Genomic DNA, 25,827 nt, shown 5'->3' with positions numbered 1-25,827 from the left:
GGGGGGAAAACGACGAGTGCCAGAGCAGGGAAAGAGCAAGGTAAAGGAAAAAGAAAAGACAACATGAGAGTGGGAAGTGGGATTCCTTGTCCCTCCCCCCAGCCCAGCTGCCCTAGCCGTCCTGTGCCCTCGTCCCTGACCCCCACCAAAGCTAACCCCTCCCTCCACCAGGACAAGTGTCCCAGCTGTGGATCCCCAGGGCGAGGAAGCACCATGCACAACCCTTCGCAGCCAGACACCCACGAGGCCCGGGCAGCATGTGCACCCACCACCCAGGTGCAGCAATCCCACCCGGAAGGCTGGTGGCGACTCCCCCTCAGGAGCAGCAGTGGCGGGGCTATGACACACAGCAAGCCTCCCAGCTGCGGGGCGGGGGCAGCTTGCTCTGTCCCGTTTCCTCCCTCCCGCCTTTCATAGGACAACCGCGTTCGCAACGTCCCGCCCCCTCATCCCGATTGGCCGGTAGGGCCGCCCGGCGGGCTCTGCGCCCGGCCCGACAGGGGGCGCGGTGCCGGGAGAGAGCGGCCGCCGCTCTGTCCCGCGCCGCCCGGGACTCGATGGTGCCCGCCCCCAGACACGGAAGCGCCGCGGCAGCGGGAGGCCCCGGCTCGCTCCGCGAAGGGCCCCGGCGCCCGGGCGCGGCAGGTGAGGGGCGGCGGCCGGCTCCGGGCGGGCCCCAGCGCCCCGTCCCGAGCGGGAAGCCCCGCGCCTTGACCTCCTCCCCGCCCCCCGCCTGGGGCCCCTCCCCCCCGGGCCCCCCCCTCCTCCTCCGGGACACCCCCGCCTGGGGCCCCTCCCCCCCGGGCCCCCCCCTCCTCCTTCGGGACACCCCCGCCTGGGGCCCCTCCCCCCCGGGCCCCCCCTCCTCCTCCTCCGGGACACCCCCGCCTGGGGCCCCTCCCCCCCGGGCCCCCCCTCCTCCTCCTCCGGGACACCCTCGCCTGGGGCCCCTCCCCCCCGGGCCCCCCCTCCTCCTCCTCCGGGACACCCCCGCCTGGGGCCCCTCCCCCCCGGGCCCCCCCTCCTCCTCCTCCGGGACACCCCCGCCTGGGGCCCCTCCCCCCCGGGCCCCCCCTCCTCCTCCTCCGGGACACCCCCGCCTGGGGCCCCTCCCCCCCGGGCCTCCCCCTCCTCCGGGACACCCCCGCCTGGGGCCCCTCCCCCCCGGGCCTCCCCCTCCTCCGGGACACCCCCGCCTGGGGCCCCTCCCCCCCGGCCCCCCCTCCTCCTCCTCCTCCTCCGGGACACCCCCGCCTGGGGCCCCTCCCCCCCGGCCCCCCCTCCTCCTCCTCCTCCTCCTCCGGGACACCCCCGCCTGGGGCCCCTCCCCCCCGGCCCCCCCTCCTCCTCCTCCTCCTCCGGGACACCCCGCCTGGGGCCCCTCCCCCCCGGGCCCCACCCTCCTCCTCCGGGACACCCCCGCCTGGGGCCCCTCCCCCCCGGGCCCCCCCCTCCTCCTCCTCCTCCGGGACACCCCCGCCTGGGGCCCCTCCCCCCCGGGCCCCCCCCCTCCTCCTCCTCCTCCGGGACACCCCCGCCTGGGGCCCCTCCCCCCCGGGCCCCCCCCTCCTCCTCCTCCTCCGGGACACCCCCGCCTGGGGCCCCTCCCCCCCGGGCCCCCCCCCTCCTCCTCCTCCTCCGGGACACCCCCGCCTGGGGCCCCTCCCCCCCGGACCCCCCCCTCCTCCTCCTCCTCCGGGACACCCCCGCCTGGGGCCCCTCCCCCCCGGACCCCCCCCTCCTCCTCCTCCTCCGGGACACCCCCGCCTGGGGCCCCTCCCCCCCGGGCCCCCCCCTCCTCCTCCTCCTCCGGGACACCCCCGCCTGGGGCCCCTCCCCCCCGGGCCCCCCCCTCCTCCTCCTCCTCCGGGACACCCCCGCCTGGGGCCCCTCCCCCCCGGGCCCCCCCCCTCCTCCTCCTCCTCCGGGACACCCCCGCTTGGGGCCCCTCCCCCCCGGGCCCCCCCCTCCTCCTCCTCCTCCGGGACACCCCCGCCTGGGGCCCCTCCCCCCCGGGACACCCCCGCCTGGGGCCCCTCCCCCCCGGGCCTCCCCCTCCTCCGGGACACCCCCGCCTGGGGCCCGTCCCCCCCGGGCCCCCCCTCCTCCTCCGGGACACCCCCGCCTGGGGCCCCTCCCCGTGGGGGTCCCCCCCCTCCTCCTCCGGGACACCCCCGCCTGGGGCCCCTCCCCCCCGGGCCCCCCCCTCCTCCTCCGGGACACCCCCGCCTGGGGCCCCTCCCCCCCGGGCCCCCCCCTCCTCCTCCGGGACACCCCCGCCTGGGGCCCCTCCCCCCCGGGCCCCCCCCTCCTCCTCCGGGACACCCCCGCCTGGGGCCCCTCCCCCCCGGGCCCCCCCCCCTCCTCCGGGACACCCCCGCCTGGGGCCCCTCCCCCCCGGGCCCCCCCCTCCTCCGGGACACCCCCGCCTGGGGCCCCTCCCCCCCGGGCCCCCCCTCCTCCTCCTCCTCCTCCGGGACACCCCCGCCTGGGGCCCCTCCCCGCGGGCCCCCCCCCCTCCTCCTCCGGGACACCCCCGCCTGGGGCCCCTCCCCGTGGGGGTCCCTCCCCTCCTCCTCCTCTGGGACACCCCCGCCTGGGGCCCCTCCCTCTCCAGTCAGGAACACCCCCTCCCCCCATTTGTGACTTTAACAGAGACAGTTTCAGTCTGTGGTGCACCCCTTTCCCTGTAGGGACACCCCCAGAACACCCCCCAGAGAGAATCCCCCAACTGCCACCGGACCCCATTCCCAATGCACTAGGGCCACCTCTTCTCCTGACCCCCCAGCACTCTGTGTGCTGCAGAAGTGAAAGGTCAGGTAGCTGAGGCCCAGTCGCCAGGGTTTGGTTTTAAGGAAGCCCCTGAATTTACCAAACCTCATCAACAAGGAGTTGGAAAATCCTGTATTTATATGGAAACCTTGAGCTGCCTGTGTCAGGATCCAAATCCTCCAAACAGAGCTGGGAACTGGGGAGTGATACAGACTAGGAGCAAACATGAAATCATCCCGTGCAGTTTGACCGTCCAAAGTATACGGCGTGCCCACAGCAAACAGCCGACAATGGTGCCAAGCCGGGTCTTGACCCTGCAAGGGGTTCTGCTCTGGGCCCACCTGGAGCCCTATTGAAGTCACTGTGAGCTGCACCAGTGCAGAGGTCCTACATTAGTCTTAACGGTCGTTTCAGTCTTAAGAATCTGGTATGTTACTAACCCAGACAGTTCAGTGCTGTTTCTAAATGCGTGTAGGGTTTTCACCCGACAATGACAGCACTATTTAAGGAGCCAAACTTAAAAATCGCACCTCTGCCTGAATGTGTTTTTACCAGTATAACTACAAGTAACACATGAGGTTACTGTAACTGAAAGAGATTAGAAGGAATAAATGTTTTATTTTCAGTTTTCTTTTGTGCATTCATCAATCAGACTTACTGTTTTCCCTTGGAGAGGGAACTTACGAAAAAGTGTTGTAAAACTGCCACGTTAAGCCGGGGGAGTTGGCAAGCGCAGCACCAGAAACTACTTTTAATTCACTTTTTAAACCTGGCTGGATTTCATGTTGGTGTCCCTTTAGCCAGGGTATAAAGCTCGGTGAGATTTTGTTGTGTTAATTTGAAATGGAAGAAAGTACCTTGTATGTGACACGTGGTTTTTCTTGTTCGTGTAACAAGGTGATTGGTCTCCAGATCTTTAAAATGCAGAGTCCCTGACTAAGACTCCATGCATCACAGACTCTGGACACCTCATACACCCACAAAGCATCGCTGTGACTATGATGATACCAGGCTGCTTTGGAAGTGTACTTATATAGAGTATTTGAATGCATGGCTCTGTGTTACCACCTAGAGTGAGCATAGTTCTCACATTCTTGGATGAGACCTTTGGTGACCAGCCCTGGTTACCTGTACAGTGTCCATCTACTTCCTATATTTAATGGCAAGATTAACCACACTGGCAGGCTTGTGCAGGAGCTGGCAGGACAACTGTCTCACCAGGCGTGGATTGTTCATTGGGTAGAATACCTGTTCAGGTGTCCTGGCCTCCATGAGCACCAGAGGAGCATTGTCTAACAGCCAGATGTTTTGGGTATTGACCAGGGCTGTTGCACAGAATCCCCCAGCCCTTGTTACTTGTGGCACTGTGGGTTTTCAGCCAGGGCATTAATGTCTAGATTTGCCACACTATGAATGATGATTTTTAACCCTTTTGAAAATGAACCCGATACCTGGTCACCTTCCAGGTTCTGTATAGCTCTGCCCCTTTATACTTATTTACCTTTCTGTAGCCTCCCCTTCCCCCTCCTGACTCCTCCAACATTTTACTCTCATCTGCCTATGTCAGTCTCTCAATCACCGTCTTCTGCAAACCCCCCCCCCACCCCCCTGGTGAGTTTTCACTTCCCTGAACTCATCTGCAAGACTCCTACCCTTGCTAGGCTGCCTGTATGTATCTTGTATAGAAAATCCGGGTAGTTGTTCCCTTTTCTTGATGCCTGTCTCCCCTTAGACTGTGATCTCCTCAAGACAGGCACGGTCTCTGCTTGTGTGTTTGAAAAGCAGCTAGCACATAAGGGTGCTACCATAAAACATAATAATAATCATGTGCCCTGTGCTGTCCTGTTGTGCTTCTCTAACTTCTCAGGACGGAGTGGAAGTGAAGATGACTACAACAGTTTTACCAGGCAGCCCTCTACCTTCACAAGGGGACGGAAATGTTTATTACATCTTGACAGATGATTTTCCATATGGCAGCAAGCTCTTTCACGCCGGGAGCATGTGCTTCCTCAAAGAGAGGAATTATTTGCACAGTATCGCCTGTGGCCCGACTTCCACTCGTTTCTTGAGGGTCACCATGCTGGATGACAATTCCATAACCACTATCGATCCAGAAATTCTTCAGCCTGTGAAGGAGGAGGAAGCTGTTTTCCTTCTGGCCATCAACATCCTCAATGAACGCTTGAACTGTTTCCTGGACAGGTGTAGCCTTGAAGCAGCGGTGAAGGCTACAGTGGGTCAACAGGTGGTGGTAGATCTCAACCAACAACAGTTCACTGGCACCATCCGCTACATTGGGAAGATCAGCAAGAGCCCTTTGTCCTCCCCGCTCTGTCCGTCCTACTTTGGGGTGGAGTTACAGGTACGGTGATTCAGGGGGAAGGGGGGCTCTTTCTCCCCCCCTCAGTTAATTTTATATAGGCCCAGTGTCTCAGCCCAACGGAAGGGGGTCTCGCCAAGGGCAGTGGACTGGCATTGTCTCCCTGTTGCATCTTATAATCAAACCCCGTGTTCAGGAAAACAGATCTTGTTGCCCTGGAAGTGCTAGTTCTAATCATATTGCACTGAACGTTTAGCCTCTGAATCCTAATAGCAAGGCACTGTTTTCCACTGGTAACAGCAGTGTACCTGAGATCAAAACTCCTGGGCTCTGTTCCTCGCTCCGTTCCAGACTCCCTGTGTGACTCAGCTTCCTCATTGTAAAATGGGGATGGGTCTATATTCTGATCAAATTGGTTAGTCTCTAAGGTGCCACAAGTACTCCTTTTCTTTTTGCGAATACAGACTAACACGGCTGCTACTTTGAAACCTATAACAGCTCTGTTGTTTGTATTGGGTTGGGAGGGTACCTCATTTCTGACATGAGGACATGTCACCGTGCCAAGGGTCAGGTGGCTTCTCTCTGACTTGTTGCTGCCCAGAATGTAATGTGCCTTTCTGCTGGTTCTTCAGGGTGATGGTGAAGGCAGAGGCCACAGTGATGGCACCTATAACGTCTCTGAGTATTTCAAGTGTAAGCAGAACCATGGGCTCTTTCTGCCGCTTAACAAAATCCGGTTTATCCCGGCACTGGGCGGCGACCCAGCGAGAGAGGAGCCCAAACCGGATGTGGACAAGGTTGTTCCTGTAAAAGCAGGGGACACAATTGGCTTCTACCTGGATGATGTCTTCAGACAAGGCATAGCTATGGACGTGTACAAGGAGGGAACCCAGTGGCTTGTTAAAGTTTGCCCGGTAAGAGGAGCTTGCCTTCATTTTTCGTTGTTATCCTTGCAGCCTGCCTTCTGGTAGGAGCCTTATCAAGTTCCTGCACATGTGGTGCTGTTGTAGGGTTTTGTGGAGGGAAGTCTTTGTCTAGGGCAAACAAAACCATTGTTTCCTGTGGGAGACTTTCCTCATCTCACCCCACCACTTACAGATCATGTAGCTGACGTAACCCTCTCTTGCATTGTCACTTACAGGAAGAAGAAGGACCAACAGATGTTTTCAGGGACATCCCTATGGATTCTGTTGTGAAGGAAGGGCTGCTCTCCCCAGGTAAAGCAGCATACAAATACAGCCACCCTACCCGTGTAGAACCCAGCAGATTGGGATTTGCTTTGGGTTGGGTTTTTTCTTTTTCTTTTACCTCATTCTCTGCAATGTGACTGACAAGCCGAACAAACAACAGAAGAGTTTTACGTTTTTAAAAGGATGATTTGAGGGCTGGAGAAAATGCCCGACAATGAGAAGCTTAAAGAGCTTAGTTAATTTAGTTTATTGAAAAGAAGACAGAGAGGCTACCTGATTACAGCGTACAAAACCCTTCCTGGGGAGAAAATACAGGGTACTAAAGAGCTCTTTGTCTACTGGAGAAAGACAGAACAAGAACCAATGTCTGGAAGTTAACGCCAGACAAATTCAAATTAGAAATAAGACATGGATTATTAACAGTGAGGGGATTAACCATTAGAACAAACTACCAAAAGGAAGCGGTGAATTCTCCAGAGCAGTATTAAAGGGCCTTAGCTTGGGCTGAGAATCAGTCCCAAGTTTCCTGACTCTCATAAGAATGGCCATACTGGGTCATACCAGTGATCCATCTAGCCCAGTACCCTGTCTGAAATGGCGGGCAGTACCAGAGTTTAAGGGGGAGCATACAGAACAGCAATTTTGGAGAGAGCCACCCATCTTCCCCTCCCGGCTTTTGGTAGTCAGAGGTGTAGGGGAGCCCCAAGCGCTATCTTGGCTAATAGCCATTGATGGACCTATCCTCCATTAACTCATCTAATTCTTTTTTTTAACCTAGTTTTACTGTTGACTATCACAGTATCCTGTGGCTATGAGTTCACAGGTTAATTGTATGTTGTCTAAAAAGTACTTCCTCTTGTTTGTATTAAACCTGCTTCCTATCAATTTCCTCAGGTGACCCCTGATTTTTGTGATGTTAGAAAGGATAAATAACACTCCTCTAGTCATTTTCTCCTCACCAGTCATGATTTTATAGACCTGTGTCCTCTTCCACCTTAGGCATCTCTTTTCTAAGCTAAAGAGCCCTGATCTTTGTAGTCTCTACTCGTATGGAAGCTGTTCCATACCTTTGATCATTTTTGTTGCACTTCTCTGAACCTCTTCCAGTTCCTCTCTACCCTTTCAGTTCTTCTTAGCTGCATACTCATAGATCCGTGTCTGAGAAGCACAGAAACCCTAGGTTGTATTGTTGTTAGGAAAACAATGCTGTGAAATATTCGGCAGCCACTTATTCGAATGAACAAAGATTGACACACACACTCCCTCAGCTCTTGTCTACGTTTTATTATGTATATTGTGATTTTTCAGCATTTGAGCCAGACATGGCCCTGGGATCTCAGAGACAAATGAAGCGAGAGAGAAGCGAGAGTGGAGAGGAATTGGAAAGTAGAAAACAATCCCTGGATGTGAACTCCATGGTACAGATCACCTTAGACAAGGGGAATCCAGTCTCTGGAATCATCCGCTGGTTGGGGTACATGCCCAAAATTGAGCACAAAATGGCAGGAGTTGAATTAGTAAGTAGCAAAATTATGTTTCTGTTCTCTAAGGGTTCTAAGGTCAGAACTGGCATGTCTTTTGGGGGTCATGAGCATGTCTGTTTCCCAGCATGCCCTAGGTTAGGGTGCTAACATTTCACACTGCTTAATTAAAGAGTCAGGGTAGATTAAGCTGGCCTCTCTTGCTGGGATCGTGGATGGGATAATATAGATACTGGGACGCAGACTTTCCTTAGTGGAGGGAGAGGGGTATATTGGTGAGAGCATGGACCTGGGAGCCAGGACTCCTGAGTTCTGTTCCTAGCCCTGCTATTGGTTCATTGTATGAGCCTGGTCAAGTCTCCTCTCTATCTTTTTCCTCATCTGTTAAATGGGATCATTCTCACCTGCCTGCAGAGGTGTCGTGAGGCTTCATTAGTTATTTGCAAAGTGCTTTGAGATCCTTGGACAACAGCTGCTGCTGCCGTTGGGATTTGGATTCATGAAATTCATTCTGTGCTGACAAAAGGGATGCACTGGTCTAAAATGACAGGTTTCAGAGTAACAGCCGTGTTAGTCTGTATCCGCAAAAAGAACAGGAGGACTTGTGGCACCTTAGAGACTAACACATTTATTTGAGCATCAGCTTTCGTGGGCTACCGCCCACTTCATCAGATGCACTGGTCTCAGATGTAACTAAACCAAATGAAAAAATGGCTCAAAATAAGTACAAAGTTGTATGTAGTTGTCAGGTCATGAAATCCCATCCTAACGTCAGCCCTAGCACAGCCATCAGATATGTGCAACTCTGACTGCGTGATTTGTTTAATAGTGCGTTTGGTCACATGTAGCATTTCAGTGGATCGTGCCCCCTTGTGGAGAAATTGTTGCTGTTACTCTTTTTCCACAGGGTTCAGAGCAGCGGCCGCGTTAGTCTGTATTCGCAAAAAGAAAAGGAGGACTTGTGGCACCTTAGAGACTAACCCATTTATTTGAGCATAAGCATCCGATGAAGTGAGCTGTAGCTCACGAAAGCTTATGCTCAATAAATTGGTTAGTCTCTAAGGTGCCACAAGTCCTCCTTTTCTTTTTCCATAGCTGTGCTCACAAGCACCACTTAATCTAACTTAGCGGCTTTCAGCCTTTTTTCATTTGCAGACCCCTAAAAAATTTTGAAAGGAGGTGCAGGGTCATTACCAGTATTCTATGGTAAAGATAACCTTTTGCAGACACCTTAGACATAGTCCACGGACCACAGGTTGGAAACCGCTGATCTAACTCATTCTTAGAAAGCCTGGCCTGGAACTGCTTGTGGATGGATTTCTGCCCTTTTCACAGGATGAAGAGAAGGGGGTCACAGATGGCGAATGGCTAGGCACGCGCTACTTCCACTGCCCCCCAAAGCGGGGCCTCTTTGTGAAGCTTCAGTCATGCCAGCCCGACATGCGCTTCCAGTGTGTGAGCAGTGGCCTCCTGGACCCCAGCACTTCCAGTGAGTTCCCTTAGAAGCTGATGACTCCGGCTAGGACAGGAGGGTCATATGTGGGTCATCTTTGCTAGTCTCTGTGTTGAGAACCAGCATTTTGTGTAAAATTATAATTCTGAGAGTCCAAGGAGCCCCCCTCCATTCCCAAAGAATAGTCCTGATGTATATCCTAGCACAACTAAATCTACTGCACTTTATATTCCCCCACCCGTCCCCATTAGAACTGACTCTAGGACTAATTTTGTTCTGTCCTTCTCTTTCTTATCTCTCCTTCTTCCTTTCACCTTCCATTTCCTCATTTTCCTGCTATTAGTGGTACAGCCAGGGGACTGGGAGTTGGGACTCCTCGGTTCTGTTCTGACATTTGCCACTGACTTGCTGTGACCTTGGGCAAGTCACTTAAATTCTCTGTTGCCTAACTTTTCCTTTCTGTAAAATGGGGCTGATACTTGCCAACTACACAGGGATGTTGTCACACTAAAGTTGCTTTAATATCCCCTTGCCACTTGTGTCACCTGCTGGATCTGCCCTTCAGGAGGTTATTTGTGCTGTAATGGAATAGTTATGGGCCACCTGGAATGGTAGGATGACCACACTGGCATGGAGAGGAGGGTGTAGATCTTTGGGACAGAGCTGTGGATCCCACAGAATAACTGCCCCTGCAGGGAAGTACAGATCATGCATCTGCATATTTGCTGCTTTCCTTGAGCTCGAGCAGCACTCCTTCCCTCCCCCAGTATGGTTAGACCAGCTCATCCATACCAAAGCCACGCTGGCAGGAATGCGGTGAATGGGCATTAATTTACCAGCTTCGGCTTCCAGCAGCAGCCCTGAGAATCCCTCCAGCTGGTTGTTGGACGCTTCCAGTGCAGAAAATTTTCTAGGAATGCTTTACACAGAGATCCCATTATCTCAAGCTTACGTTCAGCTCAGTGTCAGGAAACTAGCTCTCTCCACTGTGGGCCCTTTCAGCGACAGGTGCTCGCTGACATGATGCTGAGGATAGTAGTGGCGGTGTGGATGGCAGGGAATGTGTGGTGGTTAAAAAGTCTAGTGGCTGAACAAGTGATCAGCAAATTGCCCAGAGGTTCCCTCTCATGCTGAGGTTATGAGTCTGTGCTCTGGCAGCAGATTATAGTGGGTAAGTGTGCCAAACAATCAAGTCCCCATCCCAAAGAGGTTACGGTCTAAATGCATGGGGGGTACAGTACAGAACAAACAGAGTGGGTTGTGACCTTTATCGGTGGACTAGCCCTACAGGAAAGTACCAGGAGGGCAAAGCTGTCCCAAGTGCAAGGGGATCCTAAAAGTAGCAGTTTCTTTTATTTCTGTTGCAGGTCAGATGAATAGTCCTCAGGTTCTGGCTAATTTTCCTCCTCTCAGGAATGGCACAGCCGTGCATGTTTTACAAGGGCGCATGAAAGGAATTCAAGGCCATTGCAACTCCTGCTACATGGATGCTGCTCTTTTCAGGTAGGAGGCACTACTCTCCTTTAACCTCATGCCAAATGGCCTCTCTTGACCATCTCCCTCTGTTAAATGAGGTCCGTAATCCAGGGATGATGGTCCTTACTGAGCATCGAATCAGGCAGCTCACCAGGAGCACAGGGATTACACGTAATTTGCACAAAGAGTAGAATGCAATTGCTCTTTAATATAGAGATGCAGTCTGGAGATGGCAGGTCCCAACTCCCAATATCCTGAAGGAGAAAGTTCTTAGATGCTAAGCACACACCATTTGTGTGTAATGAAAAATCATAGGTTGCCACATTAGATTATATTACTGGTCCTCTCAAGTCTGGTATGTCATCTCAAGTAAAGGCCAGAAACTGATACTTCAGAGAAACCTCCAGTAATGCACTTACCTGACGGTACAGTGCTGTATGTGGGGGAAAAAATCCCTTGGTGATCCCCAAAAGCAGTCAGTTTTAGCCTTGAAGAATAAGATTTGATTCTCACCCTGCCTAGCTACAAATGTTCCTAAATTTGTCAAACCACAGGATTTCACTCATCCACAATTGATGGAAAACTTTCTCATTTCACGCTGCCCACTTTCACGCATTCTCTCCTTCCATCCCTTACATCTAAAAATTAATAGTAGCTTAGGTACAAAGTGATCATGACTTGATCGGGTTTATAATGTCCAAGTGGAATGAAGTTCAGATCAGTAATATTTATGTTTGGTGCTTTAAAAGGACAAATTTCACAAAGCTGAACACAGTTATGAGTCACATCAGCCAGGAGGAAAAATTTAATCAGAAAGATGTGAATGATAATTGAGAGGAGTTTAAGAAGATTTTACTAGGTACTGAAAAAGCCACAACTGAGGAAAAAGGCAGTGTAAAGGGACACAAGGAGAAATGTATGGCCAGCAGAGTTAAGGAGTTTTTTAAGTATGTTAGGAACTAAAAGAATCCTAACAATTATATTGGTCCATTACTCGCTGAAAATGGTAGAATTATCAATACTAATGCAAAAAAAGGCAGAAGTGTTCAATAAATATTTTGCTTTGTATTGAGGAAAAAACAGATGAGACAGTCATATGATGTCGATGACACTCTTTCCATTCCACTAGTATCGTGGGAAGATGTCAAACAGCAGCTACTGAAGTTGGAGTTTTTAAAATAAGCAGGTCCAGAGAACTTGGATCCAAGAGTTTTAAAAGAGCTGGCTGGGGAGCTTGCTCAACTGTTAATGTTGATTTTCAATAAGTTTTGGAACACTGGGGAAGTTCCAGAAGACTAAAAGAAAGCTAATGTGCCAGTGTTTTAAAAGGGTAATGGGATGACCCACGTAATTATAGGCCTCTCAGTCCGACATTGATCCCAGGCAAGATAATGGAGCAGCTGATACAGGACTCAATTAACAAAGAATTAAAGGAGGGTAGCATAATTAATGTCAATCAATATGCGTTTATAGAAAATAGATGCTGTCAAACTAACTTGGTATCTTTTTTTGATGAGATTACAAGTTGGGTTGATAAAGGTAATAGTATTGATGTAACGCACTTCTCTAAGGCATTTGAATTGGTATTGCAAGGCATTTTGATTAAAAAAAACTTGAACGATATCAAATTAACATGGCACACATTCAATGGATTAAAATCCCGCTAATTGATAGGTCTCAAAATGTGTTTGTAAAAGGGGAATCATCATCGTGTGGGTGTGTTTCTAGTGGGATCCTGTAGGGACTGGTTCTTGGTCTTACGCTAATTTAACTGTTTTATCAATGACCTGGAAGAAAGTATAAAATCACCACTGATAAAGTTTGCAGATGACACAAAAATTGGGGGAGGGGTAAATAATGAAGAGGAACAGTCACTGATATCGAGCGAACTACATTCTTTGATAAACTTGGGCACAAGCAAACGATATGTATTTTAATATGGCTAAATGTCAAGCTGTACATCTAAAAACAAAGACTGTAGGCCATACTTACAGGATGGAAGCAGTGACTCTGAAAAAGATTTGGGGGTGATGGCAAATAATCAGCCAAACATGCGCTCCCAGTGCAATGCTGTGGCCAAACAGGCCTGAGATCCTTGGATGCATAAATGGGGAAATCTCAAATTTAGCACTGGTGCGACCGCTGCTGCAATCCTGGGTCCGGTTCTGGTATCCACAGCTCAAGAAAGATGTGGATAAATTGGAGATGGTTTAGAGAGAAGAGTCATGAGAATGATTAAAGGATTAGAAAATGTGCCTTATAGTGTTAAATTGATGGAGCTCAATCTGTGTAGCTTAACAAAGAGAATGGTGAGGGGTGACTTGATCACAGTCTGTAAGTACGTACTTGAGGAACAAATACTTGGTAATGGGCTCTTCAGTCTAGCAGAGCAAGGTCTAACATGAAACCAATGGCTGGAAGTTGAAACTAGACACATCAGAGGTGTAAATTTTTAACAGGGAGGGTAATTAACCACTCCATTGGAACAGTATTCCAAGGGTCATAGTGGATTCTCCATCACTGGCAATTTTTAAATCAAGATTGGCTGCTTTTTGTTTGTTTTGTTTTTTGTTTTTAAAGATCTGCTGTAGGAATTATTTTGGGGAAGTTCTATGGCCTGTGTTATGATAGGCTTGGAAGGACTAGATATTTATTGGTTAATGTTGGTATAAACGTCCATTTCACCGCACACCCCAACAAAAAAATATTTCCATTGATGTTCATTGAAATTTACTGATACGCAAAGTAAGACAAATGCGCTTGAGAACCTATTAGAGTTTGATTTAAGGATACCTGCTATGTGTGTTTTGCCATGTGATGTTGATAATTTGTGTTTTAATGGTTATAACTTTAGCTTTAACTTCTTGAATCTCAATGTCTACTGTCACTAAATAATTGTCTGGCGCCCCCCCCCCCATTATTTCCTCCAACTGAAAATTCAAGTTGATAAAAATATAAATATCAATGTTTATTTTTATTTTTTATTTTTTATTTCTTTATAATTTTGACAAAATTCTGCTGAGCCTCGCTATAGAGGAGGTCAGATGAGATGATCTCACTGGACCCTTCGGGTCTTGGCATCTGTGACACTGTAAATCTCTCTCTCTTTCTCCCTTAAATCTGTCCATCTCTATCCTGTGTTTCATTTCATAGAATCATAGAATATCAGGGTTGGAAGGGACCTCAGGAGGTCATCTAGTCCAACCCCCTGTTTTAAAACAAAAACCACTGCATTATTACCTGATCTCACTGTTACCAACCACTCTCTCTTCCCAGCCTCTTCTCCTGCACTTCTGTGCTGGACTCCATGCTCTTCAAGCCCTCCCTCCCGCCCGAGGGGCACATCCAGAAGATCCTCCGGGATGAGATTGTGAATCCCCTCCGACGGTGAGTACTATATGTAGGACCACTGGAAGCAGCAAGTCTCTCTTCTGTAATCTCCATGCTGCTACCACCTCCTTCCAGCCAGAATTGGGTCTGTCACGGTTCAGATTAGGGCTGTCGATTAATCGGACTCGTGTGATTAACCCAAAAAAAAATCACAATTACAAAAATTAATCGCGACAAAAGAAATTGCGATTTTAATCACACTGTTAAACAATAGAATACCAATTGAAATTTATTAAATACCTTTGGATGTTTTTCTACATTTTCAAATATATTGATTTCAATTATAATGCAGAATACAAAGTCTTTAGCACATCTGACACACAAATATCTTGCACCACCGGCTACAACAGTGCCATGCGAACACCTGGTCTCACTTTCAGGTGACATTGTAAACAAGCGGGCAGCACTATCTCCTGCAACTGTAAACAAACTTGTTTGTCTGAGTGATTGGCTGAACAAGAAGTAGGACTGAGTGGACTTGTTGGTTCTAAAGTTTTACATTGTTTTGTTTTTGAGTTCAGTTATGTAACACAACAAAAAAAATCTACATTTGTAAGTCACACTTTCATGATAGAGTTTGTACTACAGTACTTGTATGAGGTGAATTGAAAATACTGTTTCTTTTGTTTTTTACAAAATATTTAATCAAAAATAAATATAAAGTGAGCACTGTACACTTTGTATTCTGTGTTGTAATTGAAATTAATATATTTGAAAATGTAGAAAACATTCAAAAATATTTAAATGGTATTCTATTATTGTTTAACAGTGTGATTAATTGCAATTAATTTTTTTAATTGCTTGACAGCCGTGGTTCAGATGCTACTCAGACAAGGAGTATCCTAGAGATTCATATCTCTTGACCAGCTCTAAAGTTCTTCTGCTCTTCCTTCCCACTCATATTAACCCAGCGAATGCTGAGATTGTGGATTTCCTTTGCTAAATGCTGGTGTGTTGTGTACTGGAGCATCATGACTCCATATGTACGGAATGGAGCCAGCCGTGTAGATAGTAATGTCCCATTTCAGAGGAATGGCTGAACGGGCCATTACAACTGGTTCCTTAGCCTGCTGGCCTCAAGGCCTCTGGAGGTGGATCTAAGTCTCACACTAGAATTCAGTCCTGGGAATGCTGCAGAGTCCCTGGCAGGAGAAGGCTCTGGAGGGGTCAATAGAGAACTTGGGAGTGGTGTTGACAAGCCACATCCTACTCTCCTTAGCCAGAAGGGAGACTGTCATGATTCATGGTTGAAAGTGAGAGGGTTAAAGAAGGGATCCCTGGGGCTCAGAGGTCTCAGTCAAGGTGTTGTGGGAGAGGGGAAGAAATTTATAATTAAAGGCTGGGCCAAGGGACAAGCCCTGCACTGTCACATGAAGGACTTTGATTTAATCTTTGGCCCTGATTTCTTGCTCTTAGGGCTGGGAGTGATTCTGATAAGGGAGCAAAGTCTCCAGGGAGCAAGTAATCCATGTTGCTTAAACAGCTGGCTCATAGAAATACTGAAAGGCTCCAAAGGGTTACCCGTGCACTGCCAGGCTGTAAGGCTGGTGACTGAGACATAACCTCATGGTGGGTAGTGAGTATCCACTGGCCTTCATCAAGGATATTTGGTCCACCCCTTTCCTCCCCCGGTGCTTATGGGACAGCAGTGTAGTTTGTTCAGCGCTGCTTGTGGTCGGGCCTCTGGCGCTAACTTCTTGCCTTTCGGGAGGGTGCATCTTAACTTGGATTTTGGCAGGTGGGCTCCATGCTTCACTTGCTGTATTTTCTGCCCCTGAGATGTAAGTTTGCCAATGCACAAAGAGCTCATCCCCAGCTTCCCCTCATTCCCAGGAATGGCTTTGTTGCCGCTAATAGCGTGATGCATCTAAGGCAGCAGTTGACGGAGAAGGGCCAGTGCTCGAGCTTTGCCACGTCTGAGAAAGGTAATGTGCTCTCTGCAGATGTCTTATATCAGAGTGGTCTGTCTTATCTCCCCTTTTACCCAGTCGGGCAACCCTGCAAGCTAGTTTCCTGTCTTCCCCCAGAACACTCGTTTTTAAATAAACGTTCTGCTACCTGGAGAATTCCTCAGACGTGTCAACTTAGGTTTGGTCATGCAGGAGAGTTCCCCAAGTATGATGGAAAGATTGGAATTGCTAGGTCCCTTCTTGCTGGCCTGTTGCTCAGAAGAAACCACCACCAAAGCAGAATTTGCCCAAGGGGGGTTTCTGTCTGACCATTGGTATTTGCAGTCTGGCGTTAAACTCTGTAGGCCTGACAAGGGGTGTTAACCATGTTGTCTTTGCCAGATTCCACGTCTCATCATTACATTTTGCTCACCTAAATTCCTCTGCAGATTTAGTCGGATACAGATTCTTCGTCTTCATTTGTTCTTAATTGTTATGTATGTTTGAACAGTTACCACATTCCCATCCAGAGGTAGACAGCCTTATGTCTCTTGCTTGTCTCAGAGATGATATTTGTAAAGTGTTTTAAGATATGCAGAAGAAAGGGGCTGCAGAATGCCAAAGGAGTATTGAAATTATTGATGCTACCATCATGGCTGTATAAATATTAAAAAGTAGAAGTTATATTAAATCTTCTGCTGTCATGTCCTGTCATTTACTGAACAGTATTTTAGTTTGATCTGTTTGATATTTTCTTTTATCTTGTCCAGAGACAGCCCAGACTTTTGCTCTTCTTCCAGTTTCCAGCATTGTCTCTGGTTTCAGTGTCCATTAATGCATTTGGTGCTGGCAGTAAACATCCATCGAGATCTTTCTCCCCCGGCTGTTTGAGTGCAGATGAATGGAGTGAATGTACCTGCAATGTATGAATGTGATTTTTCCCTCAATATAGCTAAGAAATCATTCAGCAGTGAAGGTGTTAAGAGAAATGTGTCCTTTTACTAGGCTTCTGGGCTCTCCTTCTCCCCTATCTCTCTATGGAAGGTTCTTTCGGTATTTACACTGACCATAGAACTTTCAAACTATGAAACTAACCAAGTGTTTTCAGCTCCTAATCAGACCAGCGCCATACCTGGAGTGAGAGAGAAGCAGCTCATTGTGAGGAACACCAGCCCATATTTGACAGTGCTTTTCCCTTTCTGGAGGAGGTGGGACAGGGAAGTGTGTTGCTTTGGCCTGATCTGTGATTTCTCTCAACTTTCAGACCCCGAGGAGTTTCTCAATCTCATCATGCATCACATCCTGGGAATAGAGCCACTCCTGAAACTGCAGTAAGTTGTCATCTCTCTGTGATCTTACTGATGCAGTGGACTGTGCTGCCCACACCTGAGAACTGGGAGGGAAGGAGGTGACTTGGTCCGTTAGATAAGGCCTGACTGGAGAGGATCGGTGAATTTCCCTTGTTCATGAAGGAAATGGAAAAGTGTGTCACTACTTTGTGCCCATCTATTCTCTGTTGTGACCCTGAATCCCTACCTGCCCATCACACTGTGGTCATATTCCAGGAAGGCTGTACCTGGAAGATGAGAATTATAAATAATTCCCAGATGTGCCACCTTCAGGGAGTGATGAAATGCATAGAGTAATCCCTGGATAGGGTCAATGGTGGCATGAGAAACACAGGGCTTGTCTTCCTAGTCTTCAATAGGTTGGCTGTGGACTAGTATCACAAATACCTCTGAAGAGTCTCGTGTTTCCGGACTGCCAAGTTCGCTGAGAGTCTAGAGCTTCCAAACGGGGAATCCACTGAGTTTAGTCTCAGAAGCCCTGTTTTGTGGGGACTCTACGAAGAGGAGATTTGCTTAGTGTGAGGACTCCCAAAGATACCTGCATTGTTCAGGAGTTTAGACCTGGGTTGCCAGCTTTCTGGGTTTCCCGTGGAGGAATGTGCAGTGGCTTGTATCATGGAGCTACTCCATGAAAAGCAGTGCATACAAAGAAGCCTGTCTCACTTCACTCCAACCCTCCTGCTAGGGGCTGCTTAATAGGAATCCTTTCTACACTGTTCCAGCATTGTTGCCTCAGGGGAGCACAAGGATCCTGGAGGATCTTTCACTATTAGTTGCCTTGGAAATGCATCAAGCTTTGCTTTGCAGTTTTCCAAGCTGCTGGATCACAAAACGGGCACCTTATAACTCGGATATAGGAATCTTCTGGTCACACTGTAAAGCAGCTGACTTACAAGAAAATCAGTGTGTCTTCTTTTTTAAATTAAAGGGGAAAAAAGTGTGTCTGGCCCACCCATCGCAGAAGAGCAGAATGCAAGTAAGAATGATGCTTCGTCGGTATCTGTCACCCACGGCATTTGTTGGATGTTTCCAGATGACAAATGCTTAGTTTTTTGAAAGCTAGATCTGGGAGCCCCTTGGTGCGGGGTTGGAGGCTGTCCTAGAAACACAAAGGCTGTGTCCTGTTAGAGCTCTGCCGTCCAGGGCACCAAGGGTACACGGACAGTGCGGAGAGGCAGCCCCCCGTGCCCTGACTCTGGAACGTTGCTCCTAGGTCTGGAGGCCAGAAGGAGCAGGAGTGCTACTGTTACCAGATATTCATAGACCAGCAAGAGGAGCTGGTCGTGCCCAACGTTCAGCAGTTAGTGGAACATTCCTTCCTGTCTTCCAATCTCAAGCTAGTGGAGGTGAGTGCAGCTTCCCCTTTCGCCTTTCCCGTCCGCCTTCGTTCCCCGCCCCATGCACACGGCTGCTTGTTAGAATGCTTTACGGCCCACCTCCACAGCAAGGCCGGTTAGCGGATTTATGCCTAGGCTCAGAATGCAGCAGAGCCCCCCAGCACACCACCAGAACTGGAGGGGTGCAGTGGAGGGTATGAAAGGGGGCATGGACACTTCACGGATAGTGGGCTGTGGAGGACGTGTCCTCCAGCTGCCGGGCTGGGGAGCAGGTCCTAGAGGGGATTGTGTCGGCAGGGCAAGGCGTCGTCTCCCCGTGTTTGGTGACTTGCTTTTTTTTTTTGTCCAGATCCCCTCCTGTTTCATTATCCAAATGCCACGGTTCGGGAAGGAATATAAAATGTTCAGCAAAATCATTCCCTCCCTGGAGCTGGACATCACCGACCTGCTGCTTGACAGTAAGTTCCTGGACACTGGTGATTCGGGGGCTGTCTTGCACGTGGGCACTGAGGCAGGCTCGTTTGGATCCAGGTGGCGAGGCTGGCCTAGCTAGAGTGTAAGTGGTACAGTAAGGGCAGGACTGTGATGTGGTTCTTCTGCACAGAGCGGGACTTGCATGGCAGGCGCAGGGGCCAGAGCATACTGACTTCCTGTCACACAACTACTGCTGACGTTTGTGTTCTCACTGCAGGTCCCCGGGAGTGCTTCGTGTGCGGGGACGTAGCCACCCAGGAGTGTTCCGAGTGCTTCAAAGACAAGATGTTCGCAGTTACCGGGATGAAGCAGTACTGCAAGTCCTGCTGCAGACAGGTATCCAGTTTCCCCCTCCATGTGTTTACTGGTTCCCCAGGAGGCAGATCACAGACTGAAACCTCTGGCTTCCCTTGCGTTCTCTGCAGCCGGTCAGGTGGGAGGCTCCTTCCTAAGCAGACCAGCAGTGCTGACTGGATCAGCCGCGCAGGGTAGTTGCTGCAGGATCATGACCTTGCACATACATGGCCCATCATCCATGTGTTTTACCACGCTGGGGCCCTGATTCTGGGCAGGCTCTGAGGGAAGAGCCTTTCTACTTCCTGCAGCACCCTCGCTTCTCCTTAGAGGTCCCCATCCGAGCGCTGCCCAGGATTAGTAGCTGAGTCTGTCAGGATATGCTCAGATGGAGAACACGGCCTGCTGCGGTGTGTGTCGGTAGGGCTGAAGAGTGGTAATAATCAAGACTATGGCAGGCAGCATGCTGCAGTCTCCTGGCACATGGGAAAGACCCAGCTGAGGAACTGAGCGGAAAGCAGGTGACCTCAGAACGAATTGGTGACCGAATGCCAGCCTGTCCCCAGACACCTCCTCTTTCCCTTTAGGGTAGGTGTATATAAAGTTGCCGTAGCCCTGCTGACTCGCCAGTGCCCCCTGTTGTCTGTCCCCAGGCTCATTCTCATTACCGGCGCAAAGCACACAGGCCGACAAAACTGCATATCCCTGAGGAGTTTCAGGGCAGGAGCCACGTGGACAGCCCCCGAATCCCACGGGAGAGGATGGAGCTCTTTGCAGTGCTCTGCATAGAGACCAGTCACTATGTCTCCTTTGTGAAGTACGGGCCGGAGAAAGAGAACTGGCTGTTCTTCGACAGCATGGCTGACAGGCACGGTGAGCAGGGGCTCCGCTCGAAGTGGAGGCTGGCCGGCCCTTTGCACCTGGATGACCCCATTCAGGAATTGCAGTCCCAGCGCACAACGGTCTTGAGTAATTTTTCCACAGATCTGTAATGTAAAATAGGAGGCCTGTGTCCAAACTCCATTGGGTCTGTCTGCTGGGAAGCATGGAAAGGTGTCACTTCAGTAATAAGTAAAACTACTCCCTACCCAGCATTGCAAATGAACGTACCGTTTTACAGGGAGTTTAGCGCTGGTGAATGGTGCTGGCTTGACAGCTCAGGAGGCTGACGCCCTCTGTGTAACTGTAGAACAGGTAGTGGCCAAGCACGCTGCCCCACCACTGGCCACCAGTGCGCTTCAAACCTCAGCTAGAGGGACTCTCTTTCTAGGCGTGCAAAGACAGTCCTTGGCCCAATCAGTCCTTGGCCTCTCTGCTGACACTGCCAACTGGGGGCCCAGTTAATGCCACTTGCTCTAGTTTTCCTTTGTGCTGTAGACACCTGTCCCCTGGGAACTGAGACTTGGGCTCACCCCCTCCCCCCCCTCTCTCTCATATTCAGGTGATGAGAATGGCTTCAACATTCCCATTGTAACGCTGTGCCCTGAAGTTGCCAAATACTTGCAATTGCCAGTGGCAGCACTGGCTATGGAGCAGCCCCGGGACATGGAAGGCGTGGCCAAACGCCTCTTCTGTGATGCCTACATGTACATGTACCAGAGCAAGAAGATGGCACTTTACAAATGACACCAGCCTGGGCTGGGAGAGACGCAGCTACTCCCGTGCGGAGCCGTGAGACACTGGAAATGGGGGCTTGGTTCAAACCAGACTGTAGCTGCCTGCAGCTGCTAATTGAGAAAACCCAGCCAGAGTCCAGGTCAGGTGACCTTTCAGTTTTGCCTCTTCCGAACTCGAGTGTCAGACTCTTGATAAGAGCAGCATTCAGTGGTGGAAAGCCTGTGGCTGGCTTTAGCCAAGTGACAGTTTGGACCTTCTGCAAATCCACACTCTGAACACTTTCACATATCCTGAGTGAGAGAACTTCACCTTCATCCCATTCCCCTGCCCACTCCTCAGATTTCCATCATCCTTCCTTCTCCAGACCCTCTCTACAGCTCTGGGCCCACCAGAACCCCTCCAGCCTTCCCTTGTCCCAGTTAACTCTTCCCCAAAGCTCAGGAATCAAGAAGCCCAAGTCAAGGCGTGAGTTGTGACTCTCAGATTTTCAACAGAGCTTAAGAGAACTGCATGAGGCCTCTGGGTGACATCTCAGCTCATGGGCTTCCTGAATGTAAATGCAAAAGTGCCTCCTAGATGGTCAGGAGTCAAACATCTCAGGAAGGGAATTGTGCTCAGATCTGCACTAAATTCTGGGGTATGTGACTATGATGCTGAGGTCCCGGTAATGGGCTGTTCTGAACATCCCCATTCCCTGGTCGCAGACCTGCACTTCCTTATTTATAACTCCCTTGTGTTCCTTTACTCCCCCTGTTCAGCGGTAATGTCTCTGACACGCTGCTTAACAGCCGTAGCACTTTTTGTTGGAAGTCCCCTCTTTTTAGACATGGTTCGACTTGAAGCTTTGTGTCACTGTTTCAGGCTGCACTTTGAACAAAAATATAATTTTAAGAACAAAACTGGGGCAGATACAGTCAAAACCAGCATAGGAATGTCCTCCCTCAAAGGCTGTGTGATTGCTCGGAGTGTGTGGCTTTCTTGCTGGAGCTCATCATTTTAAAACTCATTGCTCTGGTTTCCAGAGATCCATGTGGAACAGCGAAAACCAAACAAACCTCCCAGCAAAAATGCTTTTTAAAAATGAACACATTCAGGTTTTCTGCCCGTAACAGGACTAAAGGTAAGAATTTTTATGGGGGGCGTTGTTGGCTTTTAACTTTTTTAAAACAGCAAAGTTAACCTTTGCAAATTTGGTACTGAGCCTGCAGCAAAGTTTGTGTTCACCTAATGCTGGTAGGAGGCCCCTAGGAGAGCCTGTGCTATGGACCAGGTTGCCCAAACTTCGCCCAACCAAAGTCCACATGGACAACTTGTCAAGAAGCTGAGGGGTGCCCCGAATGGGTGTAGAACAGGTAGCTGATTGTAGCTGCCCTCTTATACATGTGGCGTGGCAGCTGCAACTCACAGCATGTAACACTATCTTGATCTGAGTAACCTGTCTGTGTGGGTCAAGCTGGGCACAGATGGGGGAAGTCATGGTTCATTGCATAATGGGTTGCATTTGGCCCATCTCTGGCCACCCTGTTGTTAACCAGTGCAGTGCTAAATATGAGTGTTAGCTGATAAAAGCCTGTTGAGTTAATATGCCAGTTTGAGCACATTCTTCTGTTTCCATGTGGAGGCCCCCTTTCAGCTGTTGGGAAAATTATCCACATAACGAGCTTGGATTTGCCAAAAGGCCTTGAGAACGACAGCAAATGCTGTTATCTTAGCTGGCTTTCCAAACAAGCACAGAAACCAGAGAGTGACTGACGCAAGCCAGGAAATTCAGAGGGAGGCTGATGCCCCTTCTCGACTCAAAAACGTCACCCTTGATTTTGAAGTTTTCATCCTTAGGGGCTGATCCTGACCAGTGCTGAGCACCTATAATTCCCATCGCCATGGGGTTTGTGGGTGCTCTGCCCCTCTCAGCATCGCCTGCTATTTAAATCCATGTTAGATCCTGTGTTTGCACCATGCCTGGGAGCGAAGCTTTTGCGGTTTCGAAGGTAACAGTAATAGTGTTAGTTTAGTGTTGTACACACATGGGCTCCAGGAGTACAGGAGGTTTGAAAGCCTCCAGCAGATCCCGGCCCCAAATATCTTCTCCCATAGAGCTGGTTTCTGTTAACATATCAGGGATGTGTTCTCCGGGTGTCCTGTGCTTCTCTTGCCTCTTAGCTGGTCTTGTATGAACTTCAAGTTCCTCCACTCACTCCCAGCTCCACCATGGCTAATTCGGTGCTTCTGTCTGAGGAAGTCGGGAGAGCTTTGGGCCACAGGGCTCCCTCAGCAATGGGATTCCCTTAGCCAACCCACCTCCTCACTTTTATCCTTCTTGTTCACTGCAGTTATGTCTCTGGCAGGAAGATCAAACTTCCTTAAAGTGTTGGTTGCTGGGTTCTCCCGCTCTCTAATGTAAACTTGCTGTGATTAATGCCCTGTTAACTATAGAGCAGTAGAAACCTCTTTGTCTGCTCTCTTTCAAAGCCATGAGGAACTGTTCCGGCCCAATTTCCATATGACATTTCTTAACAGCTCTGGCCTCTTTTCTCAGGTATATCATGGGCTGGGGTTCTGTGTCTCAAGGAGCCATCCTGTGGTTTCTTAGGGTGCGAGTTAGCTCTTCTGGGATTTTACAATGTAAATGGTGACTATCGGATGATTTTTACTTCGGATATTTATGTGATTTGTTTCTCTTTATATTTCTAAGCACACGACACCTTTTTTTAATTGTCAGAAGTGCCTTCTTGACGTGATATAGATCCTGCACAGGGGACAGAGCAAGCCATGCTTCTAAAAGAGCTGATCCAGGGCACATCCTTAAGCTCTGTAGAGTTTCCACTGTTTTCTCCCCCTCCCCCCCCAATGCATATTGCAAAAATACCAAAGCAGCTTTCAGCACTTTTGAAATGAATTTCTCTGATCAGGACAAGAGTTAGTGGGATGCCCAAATCCAGTCGGATTTCCCTCCATTCATTGTGCATTAGGAACGTCCATCAGTAAGTCAATGCAGTATCCTAAAAACTAAAGGTGGAAAGGTTTTAGTGCCAGAACAAGTGGAAGCCATTCGTTTTCGCCTATGGATGCTGAATGATTTGTGACATGTCACACTAGCTCGTAACACTGGGAAAGTCCAGACTGCGGGTATCAGATTGACTTCACTTGGAATAACCCAGTCACTGCTCTGATGCCTGATAAGTCAGACAGGAATAATGTGCATTGGCCTCCCTCAGTGCTCCCGTTCTAGTATATTGCTTGGTTGATGTTTTCTGTACTGTTTAAACCTCTGTATATTTTACAGATTTGTTTCTGTTCTTTGATGATTGATGTGTAAGCCTCTTCGTTTAGTGGTGTCTGTAACTTTGCCTTAAACTGATTTGGGGAGAAGAATACTGGGTCTGATTTTTTTTCAGGCAATGCAATTAATTATACCAGTTCAATTTGAATATGTCTTCAAATAGAGCCATTGGCCTGAGTGCTGGTGTGCTTGTTCTTCAATGAGCCGTTTTCCCAGAGTGGGGCTAAGGGGGTCATATTGTCCCCCTTAGGTGGGAGCACGGCTAGAGTCAGAGCAGGAGCTCTCTGTCACAGTGGGGGTTGCTTTTCCCTCTCCGCTCCCCCGTCCACTCCTATAGTGTTTGGGTGATTCAGGAAACTAGGCTCTCAAGCGAAGTGTGGGAATCTGACAGTACGGAGATGACAGCTAGGAGCCATTTATGTGTCAAACTCCCCAGACTAACAGCCACCCTGGTCTTTGTGAATAACCCTGAGCAAACTGGCTGTATCTAAGGGTTCAGAGGGGTCAGGGATTGGGAAGTAGGAGGAGATAGTGGACAAGGAAGGGGTGTAGAAGACTGAGGAAAAGGGAAGGAAGATATAGGGCTGGTGAAGGGACAGGAGGCTTGAGAAGACTGTGCACAGGGCAGGAGACTGAGTGGGACAGGGTGGAGGACCTGGTCAGGAAAAGCTGAGATTCCCCACTACCTGGTGAGCCTACACATGCTGGTGCTTAGAACAAATCTCAGGGGAATCCTAGACCAGTTCTCCAGGTGGTAGCCCCTCCCCTAATTGTTCTGGCTCCTACTCTCCGGGAGGGGGGATCGCTTTGCTTCTCAGACCCCTCACTCTCTGCGCCTCTGCAGGGTGATCCCAACCAGCTGGGCTCCAGGAGTGGGTTACTGCTAGGACTGTTCTTGGATTCATTGGCCCTTCTACTTGAGGGTGCCTTCTTGCATTACAGCCTGAGCCTGGACCTCATGCTGCTGCTGCTTCTGCCCCCTCCTACCCCCAATGGCGGCACTACCCCTGCTGGAACCCTTTGCTTTCCTCCTGCTTTCCCCCAGCTCCATTCCAGCAGCTGCCCTGCTGGTGGGTCTTCAGCCCTGCTGGATAGCAGGGAGCACCACTGGGGGCTGTGAGGCTCAGCCCCTGCAGGGATCCCCGATTGCTGCCGCACCACTGCTCTGACTCCTCTTTAGAGCCCACCTCTGCCTGCCAGGCCTCAGCCCCCAACCTGGGTCACTTGGTTAGCCTTCCCTCCACCCCCACTTCCTGGCCCAGGGATGCAGCAGTAGCTGGTGTTGGCTTCCTTGCATCAAGCCCAGGAGCAGATCTACATGGGGCGTGGCCAGTGGGGGCCTAAAGCTCTTCATCTGTTTGAGAGGCTCTTCTAAGGCTTCTAGCAGCAGGGAGGGGAGAGGGCTTGTAAGGGGAAGCAGGCCTACTGGTAAAGGGGATGGAGAGAGGTGGTGCTGGCTTAGTTCTGCACCTGGGCCAATCCACTCCCTAGTAGGGCCTTAAAGG

At 50.1% G+C, this 25,827-nt stretch overlaps 1 protein-coding gene across 2 annotated transcripts; it reads left to right on the top strand.

Annotated features, from left to right (window-relative positions):
- Positions 1-561: 561 nt before the first annotated feature.
- LOC311515580 (ubiquitin carboxyl-terminal hydrolase CYLD-like) lies at positions 562-24,414 on the top strand. 2 transcript variants are annotated; one of them, XM_084618770.1, is made up of 15 exons: positions 562-645; positions 4,640-5,134; positions 5,725-6,006; positions 6,234-6,309; positions 7,591-7,799; positions 9,099-9,252; positions 10,584-10,719; positions 13,969-14,079; positions 15,916-16,007; positions 17,236-17,302; positions 18,534-18,666; positions 19,007-19,115; positions 19,349-19,467; positions 20,079-20,298; positions 20,867-24,414. In XM_084618770.1, the coding sequence occupies exons 2-15, from the start codon at positions 4,658-4,660 to the stop codon at positions 21,049-21,051; spliced, it is 2,370 nt and encodes a 789-aa protein (XP_084474896.1). In that variant the 5' UTR covers positions 562-645; positions 4,640-4,657; the 3' UTR covers positions 21,052-24,414. The 2 variants fall into 2 exon arrangements, with proteins under 2 accessions (XP_084474896.1, XP_084474897.1); XM_084618771.1 differs by lacking the exon at positions 20,079-20,298 and having other exon boundaries at positions 20,867-21,034.
- The last annotated feature ends 1,413 nt before the right edge of the window (positions 24,415-25,827 follow it).

This window comes from Lepidochelys olivacea, assembly GCF_965140295.1.
Source record: "Lepidochelys olivacea isolate rLepOli2 genome assembly, chromosome: 2".
NCBI lineage: Eukaryota > Metazoa > Chordata > Testudines > Cheloniidae > Lepidochelys > Lepidochelys olivacea.
The sequence above is the reverse complement of the archived record's forward strand: the minus strand, read 5'-3'. Positions and strand labels throughout refer to the sequence as shown.

Excerpts from the sequence above, each read along its gene's own strand:
- LOC311515580 (XM_084618770.1), top strand. The coding sequence starts at position 4,658 with ATGACTACAACAGTTTTACCAGGCAGCCCTCTACCTTCACAAGGGGAC. Across the intron at positions 6,310-7,590 it reads GGAAGGGCTGCTCTCCCCAG|CATTTGAGCCAGACATGGCC; the intron begins GTAAAGCAGCAT and ends GTGATTTTTCAG. Across the intron at positions 9,253-10,583 it reads CCTGGACCCCAGCACTTCCA|GTCAGATGAATAGTCCTCAG; the intron begins GTGAGTTCCCTT and ends TTTCTGTTGCAG.